The sequence below is a fragment of the Girardinichthys multiradiatus genome, chromosome 19 (genome assembly GCF_021462225.1).
Source record: "Girardinichthys multiradiatus isolate DD_20200921_A chromosome 19, DD_fGirMul_XY1, whole genome shotgun sequence".
NCBI classification, from domain to species: Eukaryota; Metazoa; Chordata; class Actinopteri; order Cyprinodontiformes; family Goodeidae; genus Girardinichthys; species Girardinichthys multiradiatus.
Window position 1 is genome coordinate 22,713,943 of NC_061811.1, and position 27,899 is coordinate 22,741,841.

Genomic DNA, 27,899 nt, shown 5'->3' on the forward strand with positions numbered 1-27,899 from the left:
CCAACACAACATTGTAGATAATTGTGTAGTGGAGCAAAATTGACGCATGGTTTTGGTTTGGTTTCAGCCCCCTGAGTCAATAAATTGTAGAACCTTACATTGCAATTACAGCTGGCAGTCTTTTGGGGTATGTCTATACCAGCTTTGGACATTAGGGATTGAGAGTGTTTACCCATTCTTCTTTGCCAAATAGCTCAAGCGCTATCCGACTGGATCAAGAGCACCTGGCCATGGTCCTGCTGCAAGGTGAACCTTGGCCCAAATCCTTTTCAGCCTCTAATAAGTTTTCATTCAGGATTATTCTCTGTTTGGCTTCATCTATCTTTCCATCCACTCTGAATAACTTTGCTGCTCGTGCTTAAGAAAATCATCCCCACATCATGATGATTCCTCTGCCTTGTTTAAATGTGGGGATGGCGGGTTCAGGTTCATCTGCAGAGCATTTTGCATGTGGGCCTAAAAGTACAGTTCTGAACTTATCTGTGCAGAGCAGCTTCTCCCTTATGTTTCCTGTGTCCTCTACTGCAAGCGGATTTATTTGGATTTATTTAAAAAATGACTTTCTTCTTGCTACTCTTCTATAAAGGCCAGATGGTGGAGTGTATAAGAACTTTGTCAACAGGTTCCAGGTTCTTTCTAAGCTGTGGATCTCTTGAGTTCCTTTAGAGATACCATGGGCATCTAGGATACTTCTGTGAATAATGTACTCCTTGCCTAGCCTGTCAGTTTTGATGGAAACCCATCTACAGTAGGTAAGTTTGCAGGTGTGCTATACTCTTACGATTTTATATTTATGGTTGAACAGTGCTCTATGAGATTTTCATAGCTTGTTTATAACCTAACCCAGCTTTAACTTTCTCCACAACTTTATCTCTGAACCATCTGCTGTGTTCTTTGGTCTTCATTAAGCATTTGTTTCTATAATTTTCTCTAAAAAGCCCCTCAATTCTTTAAAGAACACTTGCATTTATAATAAGAATACATTGCATACCACTGGATCTGTTTGCTAATCATGTCACTTCTGAAGGCAATTGGCTGCACTGGATTTTTTTAGGCGTATCACAGTAATGGGGGCTGAATAAAAAGGCACACCACATTTTTCAGGTTTTTATTTGAAAAATATTGGAAAATACTAAAACTGTATCATTCCACTTCACAATGATCTGCTATTTAGTGAGGTCTCACATAAACTGCCTATAAAACACATGGAAGTTTATGGCTATTATATGACAAACTGCGAAAAAGTCCCAAGGACATAGACATTGTTTTTGTGGGGGGCAGTATTTCCCTGCTGGATGCTGATTTTAAAATCTTTACTAAAGTCCTGAGCCTAAGATTGTAAAAAAAAAACAAAAAAACGGTTATATCTGAAAATCAGTCCAGCCTTGTAAAAGATTGTCTCTCTTTAAATAGATAACAACTTCTCAGTGTCTTGTGCATTTTTGTTTTAAAGAGGTTTTATCATAAAAGAAACATTTTGATCAAAAAAAAAGAAAAACTATTTTAATTACCTGCACAATAATCCAAACAAGTATCTCCATTACTGCATGAGTATAAATAATGGAGTCCTCTGCTACCCGATGAATGAATTCCAGAGTTGGCTTGATTAACCCTAGAGTTAGAGACACACATATATACTTTTATCATATTATTCATTATACAATGATTAAAGTTTTTTTTTTGAGTAATGTATTGGTTAGTAGAATAATATGGTGCACTAATAATGTTCAACAAAATCTTAGCCAAGCCTGTATTGCAAAAATGAGAGGTGGCAGGTCAAATAGCAATCTCACTTAAAGAAATGTCTCTCTATATTTAATTATGTTTCAATATTTCTTGATTTAAAACATACTTGGTTCTCTCATACCTTTCTGTTGTGATCCTGGCTGAGTGTGATGGAGGGATGCCATCTTGTCTTTACTTCCTGTATCTCTTCTTTCCTCTTCCACATAATTCCAGTCTTTAACGTTGCCACCATCATCTTCACGTAAAGACAATGGTTGGGAATTATCTTCCTCATCTTTGGTTTGGCTTGAACTGTGCCCCGCTGCATTTGACAAGGAAACACATAAACGTCCACTGATGACAACAGCCCTGAACTGACAGGTTATATTAGGTCAAAACATCAACAATATGAGCCATGATAGTTTATGCAACTTAGACAAAAATACCTTGATGATTACTGACATCTGATATTCCTGTGCTGATAGTCTCCTTCACTGTTTTCAATAACGTTCCCAGCTTCTGAAGTGCAGAAATTGCACTGGTCCTTTGTTTGTCCTCCTGTGGTACATCAGTGATGCTCATACTGGGAGCATCCAGCATCTCCATGTGATGTTGCAGAAGTCTCTCTATATCAGACAGTATTGATTGATCTTCTTCTGCAGTCATGGCGTCTAAACTTGTCAAAATGTAATCTAAAAACTGCAGCTTGTGTCGGCCAAAGAGGTCCTGTAAAATAACCACCTCGCCTGCATTCATGTGGTGGTGAAGATTTTTATAATGTTTGTTGAGGGTTTTTGTTTTGGAAGGTGCTTCTGTGACCGAAGGATCGTTGTAGTTGAGGTTTTTAGCAGAAATAGGATGAGGCTGCAGCTGCTCTGGGGGAAAGGCTGTGTGTGTTGCTTCAGGGTGAAGTGAATCTGTGGAGGAATCTAGTTCTGGAGAGAAAGACCTACAAGGCTGTGATGTCTCTGGTGAATTTGTTTGGAAATTCTGATCAGACTGTATAGACTCGGTCATCACAGGGATGGGCATTTGGGAGAAAAATCCAAGGGTGTTTTTGAAAAGACCGAGATCTCCTTTACTTTCACTCTCTGTTCCTTGAGGTGGATGTGTGGACTTTGTTTGTTCAGATATCTGAACTTGACTTTCAGCAGAGTGATACGTTTTGTCTTCTCCTCTGTCTCTGTGAAATTCATTACCAGTTTTTGTAGCATCAGTTTTTCTGATTTCTTCTTCAAAATTACTGTTATCACTGTCTTCCTTCCAGTTGCCATCATCATTTAGCTTTCCAGTCCATTCTCCATCCTCAGACCCACCTACATCAATATTATTTACCTCCACTCCCTTCATCACGTGTTCTTTTTCTTTATCAAGCTCATTTTTCTTCTGTTTCTCTACTTCCTTCTCCTCTTCCTCCCTTTGGATCTCTGTGTTGGTTTCAGGGACCAAAGAAGCCAAGCTGGAATTATCAACCGGCTCTTTCTCAAAATCTTCAAACTCGGGCCTCCAGATGTCAGTCTTGTTATCTTCTAGCTGTCCCTCCTGAACCTGTTCTTCATTTTCCTTTTTCTCTTCTTTATTTTGCTCCTCATATGCCTTTAACTCTTCTACTCTGACCCGATTTTCATACTTGACAAACTCTTTTACCATTTTCTCTTTTGAATCATCGTCCTCTTTCTGTTCTTGTTCTCTGAACTCTTTTCCCTCTTCCTTGTTGCTCTCCCCAAAAACTCCTGTTTTCTTCTCCTTCCCCCCCTTCTTTTTTCCATTTGGCTCCTCAAATTCCTCTAACCTTTCCAATGTACCCTGCTCATGTTCTAGTAATTCTGTTTCCTGGTTCTCTTCGTCTTTTTGGTCCTCTAACTCTTTCTCCATTTCTTTTTGTAACTCTGTCTCCTCCCTCTCCCAAGAAACTTCTGCCTTCTCCTCTTTTTTGTTTTGCTTCTCAGATTCCTTTAACTCTTCCACTCTGATCTGATTTCCATGCTCAAGTAGCTCCTCTACATGTTTGTCTTTCTCATTTAACTTCTTTGCATCCTTCTGCCTTTCTCCTCTTATCTCCATCTCCTTGTCACTTAAGCTCTCACCAGAAACTTCTCCCATCTTCTCCTCCTTCTGCTCTTTTTTATTTGGCTCCCCTGATTCCTTTAACCTTTCCACTCTGGCTTGCTCATGCTCTGGTAATTCTGTGTCCTCCTTTAGCTCCTCTATCTTTTTCTGCCTTTCTTCTTTCAACTCCATCTCCACTTCTTTCCCCCCAGAAACGTCTGCCTTCTCCTCTTTTACATTTTGCTCCTCAGATTCCTTTAACTCTTCCACTCTGATCTGATTTCCATGCTCTAGTAGCTCCTCTACATGTTTGTCTTTCTCATTTAACTTCTTTGGATCCTTCTCCCTTTCTCCTATTAACTCCATCTCCTTGTCACTTAAGCTCTCACCAGAAACTTCTGCCATCTTCTCCTCCTGCTCTTTTTCATTTGGCTCCTCTGATTCCTTTAACCTTATCATTTTGGCTTGCTCATTCTTTAGTAATGCGGTTTCCATTTTCTCTCCCTCCTCTAGCTCCTCCGCCTCCTTCTGCCTTTCTTTTCTTAACCCCCTGCCATCTCTAGAAACATTTACCATCTCTTCTTCCTTCTCTATTTCATTTTTATGTATGTCCTCCAATTTCCTTTGCTGTCCCTCTTGCTTCAATTCCTTGATCAGCTCTTTCACCTCCTTTACATCTTCCTTTTTCATCTTTGTTACATCTTCCTTTAACCCCTCTGGTGATTCAGTTTCTCTTTCAGAACCTACTGTTAATTTTAGTTTACTTTCATCCCGAGCTTCTTCCTCAAAAGAAGATTTCTCCTTCTCAGTTAGTTCATTCTGATCTTTCACAGTTTCCTCAAACTGATCAGCATCACTCTCTCTTTGCATTACCTTGTTTTCCATATGTGGAAACCCTGGGGTTTTATTGATGCCTGGTGTGGTTTCATTTGAGGAGATTTTTCCTCCATCGTCCTCTGAGACATTGTCATACAGACTTTCAGTGTTTCCAGAAAGTGATGCTCCATCATCCTGAGAGCTGGCTTCCATGGGTTGGGTTTCTTGCTGCAGTCCTAACTCACCCTGAAGGATCTCTGTTTCAAGAGACGAAAAGACAACCTGGCCCTGCTCATTGCTCCCCTCCTGGTCATCACTAACTTGAGTCTCCTCAAGTGATTCTTCTTTCAGTATTTCTTGTTGAGATAAACCTGTCACTTCGTTAAATAGCTTTCCTTTATTATCATCGCCACTAACTGGACTGTTTTCTGACATTAGGGCGGATTCTTCCAACTTATGAACCTGGTTTGTTACTTCACCCCCTTCCTCCTTCAAACTTCCTGGAGCCTTGGTTTGGATATGATGGTTTTCATCTTTCTCCACACTACCTTCAAGTTGCTCCATGGAGTTTGAATCTAATTCCTTTAAACTGTGGTCACTGTCCAAACTGATTTCTGGTTGTTCAGTAAACTCACCATTTTGACTGAATCGTTGACCCCTGATATTATTTTCACCCACATTTTCAATTGGCCTGTTGTCCCCTGTATTATCTTTTAGGGAAGAGTTATGAATCGAAACACCTTTGTTGAAAACCTCAATCTCAGTATTAATATCTAAAACATTTACTTGCTTTGTGTCTGTATTATCTATATTATGATCTATAGCATCCCCACTTTCAGCACTGCCTTGAAGTGTAGATGGGACATTTACAATTTCTTTCATTTCTGATTCCTTTTTGGTTTGAGCTTTTATTTCTTCTGAAAATGAGGCTAGTGCTTGACTGATAACCACGTTTTCTGATCTGGACGGTTGTTCTAATGTTTGGTCCTTTTCTGTCTCGCTAATAACACTTCCTTTACTACCATCAGCTTCAGTATTACTGCCCCAAAACCCCCCAATTCTCATCTCCATCCAAGAACTAGATGCAGGCTGTTCCTTCACTCCCTCACCTTCTCCTCCTGAATCCTGAGCACTTGAACCAAACCCCAGCCTGCTTGACAACTCACTGCCCAGCCATCCCAACGTTCCCATGTCCTCCTTCTCCTCTTCCTGTAATTTGCTGCCTTCCAGGTCCAGAGACATCCTCCTACTCCTAAATGTCTCTGTAGGCTCTTTCTCGTCACCTGTTTCTTCAATTTCCTCATTTTCTACAGTGATAGTTTTCTTCTCCTCCCCGAAACCAAGCCAGCCTGTCATTGATGAGGTAAAGGAATATTCCCTAATTTTCAAACTATCTTCATCATTGTCATGTTGTCCTTCTCCTCCAAAGCCCAGCCACCCCGTCACAGAAGATGTGAGTGAAGCTTCTGATTTAGTCTCCTCCCTTTCATCTTCCCTCTCTCCTTGTTCCGATTCACCTGACTGCTCTTCTTTAGCAAGACCTAACCATTCTGTCACAGATGAACGTAGCCAGGAGGAGGAGGGTGACCCACCTTGTTCTTCTGGAGAGGCTGAAGTCTTAGGTTCATCCTCGACACGCTTGGCTGCATAGATGAGATCTTTGTTTCCATCTTCGTCTTCTCTTTCTTTTACCGTAGATTCAGTAGACATAAAAGAATCTTGAGCATTTGTGTCATGAGAATGTGGGGTGATTTGGATGGATTCTGGCTCCTGGAAGTTATGATCATCATCCTCATCAGTGTCCAGATGATTTGTGTCAATAGGATATCCAGACTCATCCATACAGAAGAAATCAGATTTCTGCCAAAAACAAGTAAGACCGTCTCTAAGTGTAAAAAAGTTACACTGAGTTACACTTTTAGCTCAGCAAGTGTCTCATAAAGTTTAAAATCATTTTAATGTGTCACATCTGAGCAGCCACTGAGATTACCTGAGTCTCCACCACTTTCCTCATTGTTGCAAAAACGTCTTCCTCTTCCACTGCATCCTTTGGGAAGTAGCCAAATTGTTTGTCAATCTGAAAGAAATAAAATGTTGGTGCAACAAACTCTAGGGTTTTTCTGATTTTTGCTTTAATCTTAAACAACTTGAAGTATTGTGGGTGAAAAAGGTTAAACTATTTATCTAAAAAGGTATGAGGGGCATAACATCATTATTCCTTAAAGTGGTAAGTCAGTATGCCTAATTCTAGAATTTCTAGAATTGCGCCGCTCAAGGTGGCAGCAGGTTGGAGTAGCTCTGTTACTTTTGATTCTGATTTATTCTTTTTTGGGAACTATTCCTCTTGCGGTGGATACAGTTGATTTTTTTTGGACGACTGTCCTCTATGGTGTCGGACCCTGTGCAGCTTGGAGGATTTTTCCTAATACTTTTCTATTTTTGGACATTTGTTATGATGCATTGCCATGGCAACGGGGTTGTTTCTTACAACCGGGAGCAGCTGATTAATATCTCAAAAGCTCAAATAATACTTCAGCTACAACCCCAAATCCCTGATGAGTTGAAAAGGAGACGCCGTGGATGCAGAGCAGGAGTTAAGAGGAGAGAGAGAAGGAAGAAGTTCAAACCATCTCTTCCGTCGATTATGATGGGCAATGTGAGATCGTTGGGAAACAAGTTGGATGAACTCCAAGCCCTACAAAGGACCCATCCGGAGTACCGGGCATGCAGTATCATGTGTTTTACTGAGACATGGCTGCAGGATCATATCCCCGACTCCAGTGTCTCTCTGCTGGGCTTTTTAACCATACGAGCAGACAGAGATTTAAAGAGGAGCGGCAAATGTAAAGGAGGTGGACTGGCAGTACTTGTGAACAACAGATGGTGTAATCCAGGACATGTAACTGTGAAGTGTCGTCTCTGCAGTCCAGATATTGAACTGTTGGCAGGAAGTTTTTGTCCATATTATTTACCCAGAGAGTTCACCAGTGTTATTTTGGCAACAGTTTACGTTCCACCTTCCGCTGTTGCCGATACTGCATGTGATGCCATCAGCTCAGTTGTTGCTAAGCTACAGACACAAAACCCCAATGCTTTTGTGGCAATTTCTGGTGATTTTAACCATGCTTCACTCTCTGCTACACTTCCAACATTTCAACAGTTTGTCAACTGCTCTACCAGAGAAAACAAAACATTGGATTTGTTTTATGCAAATGTCAAGGACTCATATATCTCTACAGCAAGACCTCCTCTAGGCAAATCAGATCACAATCTTGTTCTTCTCTGCTCGAAATATAAGCCCCTTGTTCAGAGGCAACCTGTAATAAAGAGGACTGTGAGAAAATGGTCACAGGAAGCTGAAGAAGCTCTGCAAGGTTGCTTTGAGGCTACAGACTGGGACGCACTGTGCCAGCCACATGGAGAGGACATCAATGCCATGACTGAGTGTGTAACTGACTATATAAACTTCTGTGTGGATAACATCATCCCCACCAGAACCGTGAGATGCTTCCCCAATAACAAACCTTGGATCACCAGTGACTTGAAGGACCTGCTTAACAAGAAAAAAAGAGCCTTCAGAGAGGGAGACAGAGAATTATTGAGGAGAATACAGAAGCATCTTAAAGTCAAGATAAGAGACAGCAAGGAGGTGTACAAGAAGAAGCTGGATAGCAAGCTCCAGCAAAACAATATCAGAGATGTGTGGACAGGGATGAAGAAGATCACAAGCTTCAAGCAGAAGGATGATCAGACCGATGGAGGTCTGGACAGAGCCAATGAACTGAACACATTCTTCAATAGGTTCAGTTCAGAAACAAGCTTCGCATCCTCCTCTAGTAGTGTGATCTCTTCTGCCATCATCTGCTGGGGTAGCAGCATCAGAGCCAGGGACTTAAAAAAGCTCAACAAGCTGATAAAGAAGGCTGGCTCTGTTCTGGGGACTCCTCTGGAACCTCTGGAGATCATTGTGGAAAGACGGATTCTTCATAAAATGAAGAACATTATGGAGAACCCTGAGCATCCTCTTCATGAGACTGTCCTACAACAACAGAGTGTCTTCAGTCAGAGGCTTCTTCAGATCTGCTGTAAGACGGAGCGCTACAGGAGATCCTTCCTGCCCACAGCAATCAGCATCTACAATGGCTCTTTGAAGAAACCTTCATAATATGAGCTATAACATTTAATTTCCCTTTGGGATTAATAAAGTATTTTTGTAATTTGAATTGAATTGAATTGAATACATGTGAACTGTAATTTTTTCAAATTTTGCCACATCACAAACACAATCTTCTATGTACTTTAAAGGGATTGTGTATGATAAAACAAAACAATATCCACAGGACTGTGTGTGGCTCTATCTCTTCTGATTGCAGGGTGTGACCGGCAGGTGTGTCCTCACAGCTGGAGCTTGTCAAGTCTAATCAGGAAGACCTCAAGGAAGAAAGCATTCCTTGTGGCAGTTACCAGATTGTCTTGCTCCATAACTGGTAACCAGGCCTGCTACTCCTCATTTCCTGCATTTGTTGTGCTTACCTCTTTTGTGTCCACCTTTCAGGAAACCAGTTTTCCAGTTTTCCCTCTGTTCCTGGATTCCAGTGCTCTGCCTCTTCACTCTCAGAGTGAATTGGAGAGCTCCCCTCAAGAATCCCTCTTGGAATCTCCTCACTGCTCCTCTGGCTGCAGTCTCAACTCACCTCAGTCTTTCATACACAAACCAACAGACAAGAACCAGGAGCAGGAAAACTCCCTCCGGTGAGTGTACTGATCAAACCCGTCTACTTGAAGCTAACATTTTACCTGGGTGGAGTACACTCACAATTCATTTATGTCACTAGATCTTTCCTTTTTGAAGTCTCCCTAAGATACTAGCCTTCTCTCTTTTCATCTTCTTTTGTGGATTCCACTACTTCCTCCATCTGCACCCATTTCCATTGCTGTCATAAGATGTGGAACCAAACCAAATAATCTTTACAGAGAACATTAGCCCAAAACATCTAAATCAATTCACTGACAAGAACTGCATCCCTGGTCCAACCTACTCTCCTAGTAAGGTTTGGTTACCAGCTACAGTTTCCACTAAACTCTTGTTCCAGAAAACTCTCTACCAGGTTCCGTTATTGATTCCATTATCAGCCTGTCCACTATAAACTTCCATCCTAACTTCATGTCCATCCCAGCTTTCATGTCTGTCAAATAAAACAACTTATTTCCAGCTCCTTTTGCCCTTTGACTGTTCCTTCATTGTGGATCTTGACCCTGACTTTGAAAACTCTGCACATTCTACCTCTATGCATCTGCCAGGGGCGTCTACCTCCTCTGATTGCAGGGTGTGATCGGCAGGTGTGTCCTCACAGCTGGAGTTTGTCAACTTCAATTAGAGGTGATTTCCTGAGGCAGATGCCAGATTGTTTTGCTCCATGAGTGGTAATAACTAATACTCATTAGTTCCTGTGTTTCCTGTGCTTACCACTTTGTGGATCCCTTTCAGACAACCAGTTTTCCAGTTCACCCTCTGTTCCAAGATTTCAGTCATCTACTTTCTTGCTCTCGGGCCTTTTGTTGGAGTACTCTCCTCAAGAATCCATCCACGAATCTCCTTACCTCTTTTCTGGCTCCTCCCCTGGGTTATGCTGTCAGAACCCCTCAACAACAATCCACCATTACTCACCTGCCTGTCCACCCTCTTGCTCTCTTCAGCCTCTCATGTCCCCACCTGGAAGAACAATGAAATTATTACCAACAAGCACCACTCACACCACCTGCTGATCTTAACCTTTGTGGGTATATTCATCTTTCTCCCTTGGAACTCCACCATCTCTCAAGCAGTAAACAAACTGTCTCACCCATCATTTCCATATCTAAACCATCTCCAGTGCATTTAACACAATTTGCTTGTCAGAAACTCCAGAAGACTCAGGTGGAGGCCTCAACAATCTCCTGGATCAAAGACTACCTGACAAACAGACCACAGTTTGTGAGGCTGAAGGTTGTGTGTCTAACCATGTAGTCAGCAGCACAGGAGCACCACAGGGGAGTGTACTCTCACCATTCCTTTTCACTCTGTACACCTCAGACTTCCAGTACAAGACAGGCTCCTGTCATCTGCAGAAATACTCAGATGATTTTGCAGTTGTGGGGTGGATCAGAGATGGACAAGAAGTTGAGTACAGGGAGCTGGTGGACCTCTTTGTGGCATGGTGTGGAAATGATCATCTCATTTTGAACATGACTAAAATAAAGGAGTTGATTGCAGATTTTAAGAGAAACAGGAATAAGTCAAACACTATTTCCATCATGGGAGAAGAAGTGGAGGTGGTGGAGGAGTATAAATACCCCGGCGTTCACCTGGACAACAGACTGGAGTGGAGATACAAATGTGAAGCAATCTACAAGAAGGGACAGAGCAGACCGTACTTCTTGAGGAAGCTTAGGTCCTTCAGTGTTTGCAGCAAAATGCTGTATATCTTCTATAAGTCTGCTGTGGAAAGTGTGACCTTCTGCTATCATCTGCTGGGGTAGCAGCATCAGAGCCATGGACTTAAAGCTCAACAAGCTGATAAAGAAGGCTGGCTCTGTTCTGGGGACCTCTGGAGATCACTGTGCAAAGAATGATTCTTCATAAAATGAGGAACATTATGGAGAACCCTGAGCATCCTTCATGAGACTGTTGTACAACAACAGAGTGTCTTCAGTCAGAAGCTTCTTTAGATCTGCTGTAAGACAGACCACTGAAGGAGATCCTTCCTGCCCACAGCTGTCAGGATCTACAACAAATCTTTAAAGAAACCTTCATAATATAAACTACAACATTTAATTTCCCTTCGGGGTTACCTCTCTTCCTCTGTACCACCCTTGGTTTCTCATGTGAACCCAGAAGAACCTTATATTCTCTTGTATAAATAAAACTATTCAAACTTTTCTTTGGTTTCCATAATTGTTGCCTGCACAAGAGTCTCAAACAAAACCAACATGACATCAGGGCCTTTACAGTGAAACCCTTAAATTAAATCTAGTGCATGTCACCTTGAATGCATGATCCCAACTGTGAATCATGGTGGTGGCAGCATCATGCTTTAGGGATGATTCTCTTAAGCAGGAACATTATTTGAGCTTGATGCAAACATGGATTGAGCTACAGAGAGTCAAAACCTGCTTAAGTCTGGAAAGACTTGAGACTAGAGTAGAGGTTCACAATCCAGCAGGACCGACAACCCTTAACAAACAGCCAAAGCCATAATGGAATGACTTAGATCAAAGCATATGGCCCAGTCAAAGTCCAAACCACAATCCAATTAGGGAGCAGTAGCAGAGCTTTGAAACAGCTTTTTGTTAAGGGTGTCTATCTATCTGACACTTCTGAAAAATGATGCAAAATTTCAATCTCTAAATGTGGAAACCTGGTAGAGAAAAGACAAAAGACTTGCAGCTATATTTGTATTTGTAATCATTTTTGAAAACCACTTCTATCCTTTTCTTTCCACTTCACAATTATGCACTACTACTGTTTTGGTCTATAAGATTAAATCCCAATACAATTTGTTGACGTTTGTGTTTGTTACAAGACAAAATGGGAAGAGGTTCATAGGGTCTAAGTACTTTTGCAAGTCAATGTAACTCCTCGTCTATAAATACATACTACTACTGTATATGGGTGACAGGAGGCATGCCACAGATACCAGCATCACATCATCTCAACCACTCAGCACTCACAACCAAAGCTGCTCTGTATTATAATTAAGACTTATCTCATTAACCTCCAACCTAAGATAGGTGGCTTGGTGCATTAGGTAACGGCGTTACAATCTTCACCATTTTAACTGTTACAAAACATACAGTGCCTGCCCAGAGGTCTTCTCGTTTTCCTGTAAGTTTGTGGTACACAAAAATTGTGTCTCCTCGTCTGAAGTTCAGGAATCTGCAGTCCTTTCCTTTGTGGTTCTTTATAGCCTGCACTCTGCTCATTGGACCTAAAGAAACAGATACAAAGGTTAAAGGAGACACATATAATGATGATGATCATAATACAGGAGGGTTAGATTTGGAATAATCCTACAAGGATAGTCCGTGGCAAAGGAGTTGTACCAAAGCGTTTGGACTTACTTTCGCATCCAGGATCTCCACAGATCTTGTAGTCAGACAACGATCCCAGATTTAAGTATGGAAAAATCAAAAAAGATACAATCCAGAGACTGGCTTCCATATTTTTCAGGTTTTAAAGTTTTGTGTCAGATGAAAATCTCCATAGTAGGGTTGAAGTAACAGTTAAGCTGGCAAGTGGACATTGCCTCTTTGCAGCTGCTGTCACGAAAGCTCAATGGTAAATGAAACAGTTGAGATAAGATATAAGGCCTGCAGAAAGACAATCATTAACAAGGGCTGATTTTCGAACTAGACATGATCTTTTCTCTGGTCAAAGTTTTTTTAAACTCTAATATAGGTCAAAAATATTTCCTTTATGTTTGTATTTAATTTAAGAATAATCATATTTTAGCATGTTAATATCTTTGTTTTCATTCTGTGGACTTTGAACTTTATGAAGCTCATGGTGCATTCCATGCAATCTTGGAAGTCGGAATTTCTGATTTTTAAGTCACAAAAATCAGCGACCACTGAAGTTGAAATTCTGATTTAGAAAGTCTCAGCTATCTTAAAACCGACCTCAAAATTCAACAAAATAATTGTCTGTTAATCAGTGTAGATTAAATGCAGAAAAATTGACATGATTGAAAAATGATAGATTAACTTTTCAATAATTCAGAAAGTCTAAATATGAATGTTATTTTTAAGCATTTGTTGTTTGTTTCTTGTCTTAAATTTTACAGGAATGGGACTTGGGACAATTTTAGTAAAATTTCTATTATATTAATATGTGTAACGCCGAAGTTTGAGGTCAATGAAACACACTAATGTGGCGTTTGTTACCACGGAAACAAGTCTTGCGCACAAAAATGACCTCATCACCATTCGCCTCAACAAACAAGATGGCGCTTATTCTTCAAAGTAACTACGAGAATTAAAGCGTTATTGTTTAAGCCAGTAGTTGCTGTTTAGATCGTGGTTGTTAGAAAATGAAGTCGGACGTGGAGGAGTTAATGCCAAGGCTGCTGCCGGTGGATTGTGGAGAAGATACCGAGGACCGGGTCCTTAATGGGCCGCCAAGGAACCCCCAAGAATATCTCCGACAGGTCCAGTACGTTTAGCTGACTTCTGTTTAATCCAGATTATCCTGACCCGTAGTTACACCACAGTCTTTCTCCCAGATCCAACCCACCTGTAGCACCCTTCTGGGTTCATGTGTTTATTGTCTTTTTTAAGGCTGGAGGCATCACTGTGTCCTGATGTGGTGGTTGCTCAAATCGACCCTAAGAAACTGACGAAGAAGCAAACAGTTAATGTGTCTGTGAGTAAATTTACATAATATAGCTCATATTTATTGAGGAATTGGTTGTTTATCAGTACAACCTAATGCATTGAAATTATAAAGCATCACCTGTAGCTAAGAACAGCGAGAAGACAAATGTGATTTTTCTCCTTATGTACTGCCTTTCACAAGTATTCACACCCCTTGAGCCTTTCAACATTTTGTCACGTTTCAAACACAGACTTCAGGTATTTTTATTGAAATTTTATGACACGCACACCAGCTGCTTTAAACTTGTTCTTTGCCAAACCTCTCCCGCTAAGTCAGATTGGATGGAGAATATCTGTGATCATCAGTTTTCAACTTTGGCTACAGTTCTGTAATTAGATTTATGTCTAGGCAGTTCTTAGATAAGCCTAGATTTAAACAACTGTAGCTCTAGGGTCACTGTGTTGCTCTAAGGCAACCCTTTGCCCCAGTCTTGAGTCTTTTGCAGCCTCTAATAGGTTGTCTTCAAAGATTGTCCTGTATTTAGCTACATCCATCTTTCTTGTCCTGCCTAAGAGCGTCATCCCCACAGCATGATGATGCCACCACCTTGTTTTATAGTAGGAATGGTGGGTTTATGGGGCAGACATCTAAATTAAAAAACCTATTTGCAAAATTTTCCAATTACCAGATTTGCTTTTAGATTGAGAGAAAAAATAAAGTTTATTATCAGTCTTTTTGCAAGAATTCTCCCACCCTTTGTTGCTACAGGTCCGATAAGAACCTCTAATCAGTTTCATTTAGGTTGTTGAAGCACACCTGCCATTTTCCATTACAAAAAACCTGTCCTTTTTTCCACTTCATATTCATGCGCTACTTTGTTTTTGTCCATCAAACGAAATCCCAATGAAATTTGTTGAACCTTATATGTGTAACATGACAAAATATGGAAAGGTTCAAAGTACTTTTGCATAGGACTGTAAGACCTAAAGTAACAGGAGGAACATTTGTGGTTGCAGGTAGCAGGGTGCCCTGCTGCTCCTGTAGGCTTCTGCCCCAGCCTCAGTTGGCAACAACACCAAGTCAGCAATTTTTCGGATGTCAGGCAGGTATGCAGAAATGTTTCATTGTCATACTGTTACTAATTCCTAATCATAAATGGTTATATTGGCAAATTTAAACTAGTAATTTATCATCAAAGATAAAGGTTCATGCATAATTCTTCTCTTTCACAATCCATGTTCAGAGCATCACTAGGAACAGGACACACTGGAGTAATCACACGCTTGACGACAATGTACAGATGGTAAGATGTCCTACACCATGTGAAAACCAGGATACCATCATGTGCCTGAGTTGACTGATCACAGAGCCTGTTTTAAAAGCCTTAAACATGTTGTCCTTCCCAGCCAAAGCTGACAGATGAAGAGGGCTGGAAGAGGTTTTGTTTAGGAGAGAAGACTTATCTGGGTTCTTCATCGTCCAGCCTCGCAGACGCAGATCAAGAGCCAGCACTGGACTACAGCAAGGTTGTAAAAACGTCCTTATTTGTAAGACTCAGGTGTCCTTTGCAGCCAGGAAATGTCAGGAATGAGTATTTTTCAGGTTTGCATAATTATGAAAAAAAAACAACGTATTTTATTCCCATTATCTGTGAAAACTATTAGAATTTCTTAAAGTGAAGTACTCAAAACAATTTCCTTTTTTACACTGGTTTTATTAGAGATGCACATGGTTACAATGTCATCCATCCATCCATCCATCCATTCATCCATCCATCCAGTCATTCCTTCAACATGTTTCTTTTATCTATGCATTAAGTTTTTTAATAATCCCAGATGAGTCCCCAAATGTACCGTATTTTCCGCACTATAAAGCGCTTAAAAACCTTTAATTTTTTCAAAAAATGACAGTGCGCCTTGTAATCCTGAGCGCCTTATATATGGATCAATTGGTTAATTGGTTGATCCATACTGGTTGTACACGGCGCTCTGTCAAAATGTTTCAGTACGACTGGTAAACTATAAAGCCGCACCGCTTGCAACATTACGGCTACCGTAGTCAGGGGCGTCGCCAAAGTAATAGCGGTAAACACCTGTACTGTGCTTACTCCTAGTCCAACACCACTTGTGTGTGTATAACGACCCCAAAATTGCACCTTTCAAGAGATACGCTTACGATGCTGAGTTCAAACTCAAGGCTGTCAGCTACGCAGTCGAACATGGGAATAGAGCAGCAGCAAGATAATTCAACAGTTAACGCTACTATATTGTGAATGTACTAACGTTTGATTTAGTGCATCAAACTGTTTCTTTTACGTGTTTACTGAATCAGGGAAAAGTTCCTTTTCACGTTTTAACTAACGTTTGATTTCAACTTCTACTTCATAGACTCCAATGCATTCCTAACGTGCGGTTGGCTCTATTCAATAGATTTCTATGTAGAGGAGACCTTACCATGAGAGTGAATGGAGTTATCAGAACGCTGGTTTGTAGTGTATTAATAAAGTTTGACTGACTGACTTATCTGACTGTTTTGTTGACATTCTCTTTAGCACAGCTCCATCTAGTGGATGCATAACGCAACCCCAGTCAAACGTTTGACTGCAGTAGCTTCTATTCTATGCGCCTTATAATCCGGTGCGCCCTATATATGAAAAAAGTTCTAAAATAGGCCATTCATTGAAGGTGCGCCTTATAATCCGGTGCGCCTTATAGTGCAGAAAATACGGTAATCGATTTTGGCTTAAGAATCACAACAAATGATTGGAAAATCATTCATAGTAAAATCCTTAAAAACTGTATTTATTTAACAAAAACAAAGCTGCCATTGATCTGTCCAGTCAGTTCATATGAACAAACCAAATAGAAGTGAATCCATGAACTTGTCCATTCTTCCATTCATTTTCCATCCGGCCATCAATCTGCCTATTTTATGCAAACTCTTCCTTAATGCAAGTTTTTCCAGGCTCCATATTTAAGCCTGACCAGAAAGACATGCCATGAATTTATAGTGAACCGACATATTTATACAATTTAAAAGGGGACAGCAACGGAACAGTCTATAATGAAGACTTCACACGTTTACATTTCAGAATATTTTTGTGAGATTCTGCCTGATGGAGATCTGGCAAAATATTATCTTTGTTCCACTTTAGAAGAAAATAACATCAAACAATGAGGATATGGGAGACCAGTTAGACTAATGATGTGTTTGTGTTCAGGTGGGGTTTCCTCCATTGCTAAGCATCATCAGCAGATTCAATCAGGTAAGTGCAGAACCCGTCACAGATTTCCACAGTTAACTCTGGTTAAATTTCTGGGCTCTGTGTGTTCTCAGTCCACCGTTCTGATGCTACTGGACATCCTAATCAGCTGGTTTGAAGAGAGAAAATTTGTTCCACAGCTGGTGAGTTCGGCTGATTATTCACTCAAGCGTTTTCTCAGCTCGTTGACGGCGCCACAGAAATCAATCGCAGCAGTTTTAACTTTAAACCCATGCAATGTTGCACTGCAACATCCCAATTCTGACCAGCCAAGACAGGAAACATTTGCCCACCTAACTCCCAACATGAATCTTCTTGTATGACTTGCAAAGATTCCGTCTCTCCGAATTTTTGTGAATTATTAAGAACTACAGCAAAACATTTGTGTTCTAACCCATAAACAGGGTCGTTGGTTGTACGCTCTTTTGGCCTGCTTGGAGAAGCCCCTGCTGCCTGAAGCCCACTCCTCCATCCGACAGCTGGCAAGGAGGTGTGCCCAGCTCCGCAGCACAATGGTAGGGTGAAATCTTCAAAGTTTTTTGTTTCTTGCTTAGACTTTAGGTAAGGTGAGTTTATTTATATATCTTTACTGACCTCCTCATTGTCCAACAGAACAGTCAGGAGGACGAGAACCTGCCTGCTCTCAACCTGCTCATCTGTCTTGTTGCGAGGTAACTCCAAAAACATCTGCCATACTCACCTTAAATGCAACCATTTTAAGTTAAATATAGTGAAAGCTTGATCATGACACTTTAAGTTGACAAATTAATCAAATCAATTGATCCTTTGCATAATGAGCTCTACCTGTTTGTTTTACCTGCAGATACTTTGAACAGGTTGATCTTGCAGACCAGCCGGAATGAGCAGGAAGCTGAACTGTTTAGAGACTGATAGCAGCAGATTGTGAAATATTTTGCTCTCAAGGCAACACACAGAGGTTAAGAGTTTCGACATGAAATCCCTCCAGAGCGCCCACAAGAAAACCGCCAAAACATAGTTTTTGGGTTAAAAAGAAAACCGGTTACACGCCCAGATTTGCGGAGCTGAAGAAGTTATTTGGTGAAGATTATGCAAAATATTCTTTGTCAGCATTTAACTGAGTAAAATAAATCATTTGTAATATAACATCTTGTGTGAACATTTTTATTGGCTACGGTACAGCACTAACAAACCTAATGACTCATCAAAGCTTTAACTTTGGCAGAAAATGTCAAAGACTCATGTTTAATGGGCCCAAATTATTTCCACAAGCACAGAATTGTAGACCAACACCGTTTGGATGACGATTGTAAAGTGAAAGGAACAATTTCACTCTCTTGTATTGAGCTCCACTGAATGAATACCAGAACCACCTTTAGCTCCAAGTCATTTAGGGAACCTCTGCTTCAGTCTGAAACTATTTTGCAGCCAAATATCTCAAGGTCAAAGTCAAGTTTATTACCCACAATGCAATTTGTTTTGAAGTTGACTGAGGACAAATATAGGCTTCTACATTTGTCAGATTAGGCCAAATTGTCAAAAAGGCTGATACTAACGGGGACAAATGAGAATTTGTACATTGTGTTTGGCAAATCTGTAACAAGATGCCAGCAACCTATGATTAAAAAAAGATGACTCCGGTCAGGCGACACCTTTGGCCCTCCTTGCTCTGGCTTTTAAGTCATCCCTATTATTTTGCTGCACATGTTTCTGACATCAAGTCTGTGCTCATTTTCTTCCAATAAAAATACATAAGCTGGTGAGCCTTAGCAGACTTCATCTGTAATAGCCTCAAAGGTCAAATGACTGATAGTTGCCCACTTAACAGATACCTTCACCCAAGCTGTGTATCTCAGCAGCAACTCCAGAGTTACCACGGGCCTCTGGGCTGCTTCTCTGCCCAGTCTGTCAGTTAAAGGGTTAGTTCAGATTTTTTAAAAAGGAGGTTTCATACAGTTAATGATAGTAGTTCCTTTACCTGTAGTTTAAAGATGTCATATTCTGAAATTACTAAAAAGTAAATCTGCCTGATCAGCTGATCCCAAGTCTGCCAGGATCATTTTCAAGCAACTACAAGGCCTGGAAAGCAAAGGAACATCTTAAATACTGCTGCACAACTGACAGCCTGATGCAAGATTGAAAAGTTTACTCCATCTTCGGTGGGGCTCAAGTAGACTGACGAGTTGGAACTGATAAACCTGCAGTCTTTACCAATTTAACTCCACATTGGAGTAAACTGCCTAACACCAGTCCCTCGTCTTACTGAAGTCATAATATCTACCATCAAAGCGCTCTAAACCACTAATATGAACGTTTTTAGTTTGAGCTCATTTTGATTGCTAAAGTTAGCTAAAATGGGAGTACGTCTAACTAGCTTGTTAGACGTCCACCACTTCTCTACAGCTTTATCCCCGACCTACTGTGTTCTTTTGTCTCCTCTTCAGAACAGTAAATAAATAATATCTGAAGGCAATTCATTACACTAGATTTTCTTAAGAGGCATCAGGGTAAAGGGGGTGAAATACAAATGTACACCACACCTTTCAGACTTTCGCTTGTATCAAATTACATCCAACTCACAATTATGCACTAAATTTCATTGATCAGATAAAATCCCAATAAAATATACAGGGGTTGGACAATGAAACACCTGTCATTTTAGTGTGGGAGGTTTCATGGCTAAATTGGACCAGCCTGGTAGCCAGTCTTCATTGATTGCACATTGCACCAGTAAGAGCAGAGTGTGAAGGTTCAATTAGCAGGGTAAGGGTACAGTTTTGCTCAAAATATTGAAATGCACACAACATTATGGGTGACATACCAGAGTTCAAAAGAGGACAAATTGTTGGTGCACGTCTTGCTGGCACATCTGTGACCAAGACAGCAAGTCTTTGTGATGTATCAAGAGCCACGGTATCCAGGGTAATGTCAGCATACCACCAAGAAGGACGAACCACATCCAACAGGATTAACTGTGGACGCAAGAGGAAGCTGTCTGAAAGGGATGTTCAGGTGCTAACCTGGATTGTATCCAAAAAACATAAAACCACGGCTGCCCAAATCATGGCAGAATTAAATGTGCACCTCAACTCTCCTGTTTCCACCAGAACTGTCCATCGGGAGCTCCACAGGGTCAATATACACGGCCGGGCTGCTATAGCCAAACCTTTGGTCACTCATGCCAATGCCAAATGTCGGTTTCAATGGTGCAAGGAGCGCAAATCTTGGGCTGTGGACAATGTGAAACATGTATTGTTCTCTGATGAGTCCACCTTTACTGTTTTCCCCACATCCGGGAGAGTTATGGTGTGGAGAAGCCCCAAAGAAGCGTACCACCCAGACTGTTGCATGCCCAGAGTGAAGCATGGGGGTGGATCAGTGATGGTTTGGGCTGCCATATCATGGCATTCCCTTGGCCCAATACTTGTGCTAGATGGGCGCGTCACTGCCAAGGACTACCGAACCATTCTTGAGGACCATGTGCATCCAATGGTTCAAACATTGTATCCTGAAGGTGGTGCCGTGTATCAGGATGACAATGCACCAATACACACAGCAAGACTGGTGAAAGATTGGTTTGATGAACATGAAAGTGAAGTTGAACATCTCCCATGGCCTGCACAGTCACCAGATCTAAATATTATTGAGCCACTTTGGGGTGTTTTGGAGGAGCGAGTCAGGAAACGTTTTCCTCCACCAGTATCACGTAGTGACCTGGCCACTATCCTGCAAGAAGAATGGCTTAAAATCCCTCTGACCACTGTGCAGGACTTGTATATGTCATTCCCACGACGAATTGACGCTGTATTGGCCGCAAAAGGAGGCCCTACATCATACTAATAAATTATTGTGGTCTAAAACCAGGTGTTTCAGGTTCATTGTCCAACCCCTGTATGTAGGTCTGTAGCTGTGATGTGACAAAATGCAGAAAGGTTAAAGGGACATGAATGCATTTGCAAGTCGGTGTAACGACAGTGAAAGCTGAATTTTAATCAGACTGATACAAAAGGGATGTGGAAATCCACTCAAAATAACAAATAACCAAACACATTTCTGCTTATACCTCACCTTTATTACAAGCCGATCATCACGTACAAAAAACAGAGCAAAAAATGGTTTTAAGAATAAGGATAAATCACACTTGACATTCAAACAGTGAAGATCAATGGGAATTTATAGCCTAGTCGCAACAACTTTAATAGAACAGAATTTTAATAGTTGTTTCTACCATAACCCAGCCCTGGTATGAACAGTATGAAGACATTCAGCTCATTTTAGCCACACAGAGTTCATCTTAATGCCAGAATATCACACCGAATCTAGAATGAGGTGGAAGAAACATTTTCTCTTCAGATCAGACGCATTTGCAGTGACAATTCTAGTTTATCAGGGGGAAAGAGGAACAGAAATAAGCAGTCAAATTTTCAGCTGGCTACTGACAAATAATTGGGACCATCAGAACCAAAAACTAAAAAAACAAACAAACAAACAAACAAAAACAAAAAAACCAACTGATTTTACGGAAATTGTGTGTTTAAAAACCGCTGCCCCATGTCAAAGAAAACAGCTGATGATTTAATCACCTTTCCGTTTCTGCAGAAGCGCATAAATCAAATCAGCGTCTCTTGTCCTTCCTGTCTCTATCTTTATTTTCCCTATCACTTCGGGAAGGCCTGCCCTTCTTTTCCTCGCTCCTTCTCTTCCTCCTCTCTGTTGAGTCTCTCCCTCCTGACTTATGTTGACTTCTCGCTTCCTTTTTCTCATCTCTGCCTCTATCAGACGGCCTCCTCTTTCGCTTGCCACTGTCTCGGCTCCGGCTGCTGGATGTCGAGGATGATGAAGATGAGGACGATGAGGAGGATCGGCTGGATCCAGAGGATGAGGATGAACTACCGCTGGAGGAGGATCCAGATGAGGAAGAGGAGGAGCTGTTACGACTATGACGTTTCCTCACTTCCTTCTCCTTCTTTCTCCCTCTGCCTCGGTTGTCCTCCTTTCCAGGTGCAGTTACAGGGAGCTCCTTGGAATCAGGCAGCTTTTGTGGGAGCACCTCCTCCTCTACTTTTCTTTCCAACTGCTGTTTTTCCACTGTGGGGTTCTGGAAGCTGTATTCTGGGGCAATATAATCCTGTGTGGGAGTGACTGGATTTTGGGCAGGGGTAGCAGAGGCCGTTTGGGGTTCTTGGGTTTGAGAAGCAGCCTCTGTCACAGGGGACTGTGTGGCCGGTTCTTCTGCAGTGAGGCTCTGTGGGGGCTGATCACTTGTGTCTGGGACGTCTTGGCTGCTTACAGCTGCTTCAGAGTGAATATCTGGAGTTTTTTCTTCTTGGACTTCTGTGGACTCCTGTTTCCTGTCTATTTCTACCCCTTTCTCCCTACCCTTGTCTTCCTTCTCCAGTTTGTCCTCCACCTCCTCTGACTCTGGACTTGCTTCCTTTTCATCCTTCTCCTTCTGCTCCTCTCCTCCCTTCTCCTTGCTTCCTTCCTCACTCACCTCCATCACTTCCTCCCCCACCTCTTCTATTTTATTTAACACCTCTTTCTCCCCTTCCTCTCTCTCCTGACCACCTCCCCCTCCCATCTGCTGTCTAATACTCTGCTTCTCTCTTTCCTCCTCCTCCTCTTCCTCGTCCTCCTCTTCCTCCCTCCTTGATTCCCCCCTTTTACCTGTCCGCTTCTCTACCTGACCTGCTGGCTTACCCTCCGCCGGGCGGTCCATCCTTGTGGCTGAGCTGCCATCCTGGTCGCGGTTCGGCTGTCGCCGGGGACGCAACTCCATCTTACTCAAATGTTCGGCAAACGCCTCCCGCCTTTCCTCAAACACAGCTGCAGAGAAAAGTCAGTGTTATTAAAAGAAATAACCCATGATTGTTGCTGATGTGTGTCCTAAATATTTATCCCCACCATAAAACAAATACAAATGAGCAACCTACAATCATTGGAAATTTAAAGAGTTTGGACAAGAATAAAGAATAATGAAAAACACTAGGTAAAGCATATACTTACTGAATGTGAGATATGGAGATTTCTGAATTTTTTGCTCATGGGACCTCCAAAATGGTGAGCGATGACAAGAGATGCTCAACTTTTTAAATGCCCACTAGCAATATCTAATTTTAATAATACAGTTTATATTTTTAAATTAGGAGCCATTGGCAATGAACATGTTGCTCAGCAACCGTTTAATATTATTCCTGCTTTTAACTATTTGGACTAATAGACTAGTCCAAGCTTCGTATCTTAAAGAGTTTGTTCTATCACATTGATCACACCCATGGCCAATGTAGAGAGACCAGTTAACCTAACAGTCATGTTTTTTGGACCGTGGGAGGAAGCCGGAGTACCTGGAGAGAACCCATGCATGGACAAGGAGAACATGCACACTCCATGCAGAAAGACCCGCGGCAGGGAGTCGAACCCAAGAACTTCTTGCTGCAAAGCAGGGTTACCCTCCAGCTAGCCATTTATTTCAGAGGTAACGTGAGTTGCAAGCCTTATGGCCTTCATGTCACTACATCATTCATCTTCTGCATACTGTTCAGCTCTCATTTTAGTAATTACATTTGTTCTAACAAAGCCAGAAAATCAGCTGTTTAACAAGTGCAGAAGTTACGTTCCATGACTAAAACATGGTGAGACATGGACTTTTAGGAGCTGTAGCTCTACTATCCTTGTAAATAAATTTTAAAAAGATGACCACTGACCATTGAGTTTTTTTGTGGATTCTTCGAGGAGTTTCTGAGTTGCGGAGCACATTTTTCCAGGCCGGTAGAAGATATGAGGCTTGGTTTTAGTGCGGATGTATTTAACCAGGTGATTATTGTGGCATGTCCACTCCTCTTGCTGTGGTTGGAGGTTAGAGAGAAAATAATTTATAATGCGTTAATAACTGCTGTTTCACTTTTTAATAAAGTGATCATATTTTCTTACCAGCTGAGCTAATTCTACTTTCTGTTCCAGCAGTCTCAGCTCTGTCTGCTTGGCTCTCCTCTCCTCGAACAGTTCTCTCTTTTCATTTTCCACCTTCTTCCTCTCAGTCTCAGCTTGAACTTCAAGCTTCTGCTCAATCTCTGAACGTCGCTTTAGCTGTGATCCAAACAGATGATAAAGAGTTACCAGGAACAGAACAACTAAGACAACAGGAATCATCTAGGTCAAATAAACCTACTGGTGTGGATGTTCTCGCTGTAAGACTAGATAACGGGTTTAAACATGTTCTTGCTTACCTTCTCAGAAGAGTCATTCGATTCTTGCTTGAATTTCTGCAGCGTCCCCATCAGCAGGCCAAACATGCGCCGATTCCTGACACGTATACCAAACTGATGAGTTTACCATTTATACAGAACTCAAATTTTGTATTAAAGTTGTGCTGGCCTACCTCTGTTTGCCCTTCTCATCCATGGTTTGATCCTGAATGAGGTCTCGGCGTGTTCTCTCCTTAGAGGTAGCTACAACAGACGACTGCAACGCCGGCTATGGATGGCAAAACAAAACAGACAACAAGTTAAGCCACTTTTTTTTTAAAGAAATAAAAACACCATTGTGGCAGAGAGGGATTTATCCAGCAGTCATACGTGGCATCTTACTTTTTTGACATCGTCATCATCCTCGGCATCACTGTCGTGTCGCACGTCTCTCCTGGCCCTCTGATCCCCTGCCAGCCTGCACATAAAACAAACAGCACAAAGATAATAAACTGTGTAAATAGATCTGCAGCAAAAGTAATCTAGGCAGCAACAACAACAGACAATATCTGATCCTTACTCGAGTTATCCAGAAGTTAATATTCAGAACAATTATCTTTATATTTACAGAAGGGAAAGTAAACATTGCACATATTGATTTTCTAAGTAAATATTATCCTAAAGGTTACAACAGACATGAAGTCAGTAACAACCCATCCAGTCAACACATGAAGAGAAATCAAACCACAGATGCACATAAATGAAGTTATGTGTAATACAACTGAATGAACTAATGAAAAAAAGACGCCTCAAATGTCATCTATCATTAATAGATTAGCCACTTAGTGCAAATTAATATCAGCTGCTTCAGTCCCAACTGATGGGCTATAAATAAGGTCAGACTGCTGAAAATTTACACTTTCTTCTCGTGAATAAATGCCTAAAAACAAAAGGAATCTGGCGACAAAAAGGTAATAAAAACCAATCATACAGAATATTTCCTTGAGACTGAAGCACACCTTGACATCAACTTCTTGTTTATAAACTAAACATACGTCGGAGGAAGGGTCAAACTGCTTCCAAGAACTGATTATTTCTGTTTAAATAAATAACCAACAAAACAAGCAGGTCAGGTTTTATGTCTTAAAAGAAGATTTCTTTGTTTTAACTCCATCCTAAAAACATCCCCCCTCTTAGGGTGTTTTCACATCGGAGGTGTTTAGTCTGTTTAAAATGAACCCTGGTTTTGGTCATTTCCCAAGACTGTATGCAGGGATGATGTCAGCTGAATATGTGCAAGAAAAAAAATGAAGATCTTACCTCAGCAGAGCTCCTTCGATGTCCCTTTGTTTGGCAGGGGGGCCGCCGCTTCCCATATCTGAGAGACTGCGTCTGGAGAACAATGCAAAGTATTGGAACAATGAACTTGTGTTTAAAATGACCAACTGTTGTTGTGTTATTCTACCAAAACAATCAAACAGATTTTACATTCAATTTAATGAAAACAAGGCAGCATCTTTCTTTCTGATAGACACATAAGCTGTAAACATTCTCCATGACTGGGGAACAGAACCACTTTGAAAAACTAAACGCTTTGGACTTTGTGTGAAAATGTTAGCATTCAGTCCTTTTAAAATAGTTTTTCACAACTTGAGCCCAGTTTATATTTTAACACTGAAACTCAAACTGACTACGTTAATCTTGAGAAACAATACTGTTTCATGCTAACAATACTTTATTCACTCAACATGAACATAGTTCATTTTTTAGTCGAATCAAATGCTTTTAAAGTAAATACAAAGAAAATTCAGTTTATCGCAGGTTAAAGGGCTGGCAGCACCATCTACTCAAACACTGATTTTCATTGGCTTTATTAGGTTGCGTTTTGAGTATCTACGATGATAAAGTAAACGTACTCAGAATATCATGTTTTTCCACCAAGTTCCTGCGGCTGAAATAGGCTGGGCTTATTGCTGAAGTCCTGTTTAAGTTCAAATAAATTTTAGTAGAACTGACCACTTTACAATAGAGCCACATTCATCCAGTTGGTCTTACAAATGCTCATACACTCATTCTCCAATAGATCAATTGGAAACTCGGAGTTATGTGCCTTATGGCTGCTGGAAAGTCCTTACTCAATCAACAGAACTACAAATTTCAGGATTTTTTTTTTTTTTGACAAAGAATGCAAGCTATGTGTGTTTTTAATTCAATGTAGAAAATTCTTTGTTATTCATTATTAATAATGGGGAAAATATCGTTCTACAGCAACAAAGTGACCTATGAGCTAATTAAAAAGGATCGTATCAAGTCAATTAACTCACATTTATTCTTACCACTAAGGAGGGTAGACCCTTTGTTAACGTTTTATACCAATGTCTTAAACAATCAAAAATTTCAGCTAGTAAACACCATAGCCATTTCTTTAAACATACAAACAGGACCATGGCATCCTTTGAAAAAAAAAAAAAGAAAAAAAAAAGCTCTTTCAAATTAAATAATTTGTTGGGAGATACAACTAGTTGGTAAATTTTGCCAACAAACCTATCCACATGTACAGTCAGCAATAATCTTTTTATACCAGTCTTCCGCTCCCTCATCTGCACCAGAGGCAATTTTGGCCTCATTCGTAATTTGTTTATTCAGATCATTCCTTTTTTTTTTTTTTTTTGCTATATAAAGAAAGGTTTCATTCGACATGTCCAGTTTGTTCCCTTCAGTCGATTTGATTTATTTAAAGTGAGATCCGCCCCCGTATGTTACCTGAGAAGATTGATTCCTCTGCCTCTACCTCCTGCCAGGCCTGCCATGGGGCCGCTGAGTCGACGGAGTTGACCCGGTCTGTAAACACGGAAATACAAATGGGTCAACACAGAAATAGTTCTGCAAACTGGCACCAGCTAATGAGAAATTTTCAATGTTTTGAGAGCTACTTCTGCCCTTTACCAGAAGGGGACAGATTTGCGCTATAAAACAGGGAGGTGACATTGGGACGATCGGCTACTGCTCAGCTAACAACCAAACTCTTCTTATAGGTTTAAAATAACATTTAACTTACTGTTTATACTGTTTGTTTCACTAAATACTCGTAAGAGGACAGTTAAAATGAGTATGTCAAAACAACAGGGAGGTGGTTTCTGCCAGCAGGCTGGCCACCTCATGCTAACTGCGTTAGCTCACATTGAGGAAGAAATATTAGCCTCAATAACAAATTAGTTATCGAATAAAGACATTCACTCTGTTTATCATCCGCTTACCGTGACTCATTGGGGTCCCGTCCAGTCAGTTTACGAATATTATCGTCCACATGTTTCAAGCCTTCTTTGGCTTTTTCGAGCTGGTCCTGCAAGCTCCGCACAGCCACCGCCATCTTGCTTTCCAGTTAGCGGGAATCACGTGTCCGTCTCTTTAGCGTGTCTTCTTCGACTGTATAAAGCAACAGCTGGATCATGCGCTCTGCCACCACCTGCTGCTTAAAAACAGAACCGCATAATGACCGTGTTGCACCAAATTTTGTTATCCTTGGTGAAAG

The 27,899-nt window shown here is 41.0% G+C and overlaps 3 protein-coding genes across 4 annotated transcripts in view; 1 reads left to right on the forward strand and 2 right to left on the reverse strand.

Annotated features, from left to right (window-relative positions):
• ctage5 (CTAGE family, member 5) overlaps positions 1–12,889 on the reverse strand; it is a 29,793-nt gene extending 16,904 nt beyond the window's left edge. Inside the window, exons 1-6 of one of the 2 annotated variants that reach the window (XM_047393089.1) lie at positions 12,691–12,889; positions 12,424–12,557; positions 6,581–6,667; positions 2,172–6,450; positions 1,868–2,047; positions 1,512–1,612 (exon numbers count right to left, since the gene is read on the reverse strand). In XM_047393089.1, the coding sequence (XP_047249045.1) occupies positions 1,512–1,612; positions 1,868–2,047; positions 2,172–6,450; positions 6,581–6,667; positions 12,424–12,557; positions 12,691–12,790 (4,881 nt within the window). In that variant the 5' untranslated portion in view covers positions 12,791–12,889. Of the gene's footprint in view, positions 1–1,511; positions 1,613–1,867; positions 2,048–2,171; positions 6,451–6,580; positions 6,668–12,423; positions 12,558–12,690 lie in introns of those variants that run through there. The other variant, XM_047393090.1, reaches the window with a different exon arrangement.
• A 644-nt stretch (positions 12,890–13,533) lies between these two features.
• On the forward strand, positions 13,534–18,329 carry gemin2 (gem (nuclear organelle) associated protein 2). The gene is made up of 10 exons (XM_047393092.1): positions 13,534–13,780; positions 13,906–13,990; positions 14,959–15,048; positions 15,186–15,245; positions 15,349–15,468; positions 17,163–17,207; positions 17,279–17,347; positions 17,609–17,719; positions 17,817–17,875; positions 18,028–18,329. Exons 1-10 carry the CDS (start codon positions 13,659–13,661, stop codon positions 18,065–18,067), a joined length of 801 nt encoding a protein of 266 aa, XP_047249048.1. The 5' UTR covers positions 13,534–13,658; the 3' UTR covers positions 18,068–18,329.
• Positions 18,330–21,233: 2,904 nt separating this feature from the next.
• pnn (pinin, desmosome associated protein) lies at positions 21,234–27,782 on the reverse strand. Its single transcript, XM_047392853.1, has 9 exons — positions 27,625–27,782; positions 27,131–27,208; positions 25,688–25,759; positions 24,770–24,845; positions 24,562–24,656; positions 24,410–24,485; positions 24,114–24,269; positions 23,888–24,026; positions 21,234–23,009 (listed from the first exon to the last, which is right to left on the reverse strand). Exons 1-9 carry the CDS (start codon positions 27,735–27,737, stop codon positions 21,799–21,801), a joined length of 2,016 nt encoding a protein of 671 aa, XP_047248809.1. The 5' UTR covers positions 27,738–27,782; the 3' UTR covers positions 21,234–21,798.
• Positions 27,783–27,899: the final 117 nt, after the last annotated feature.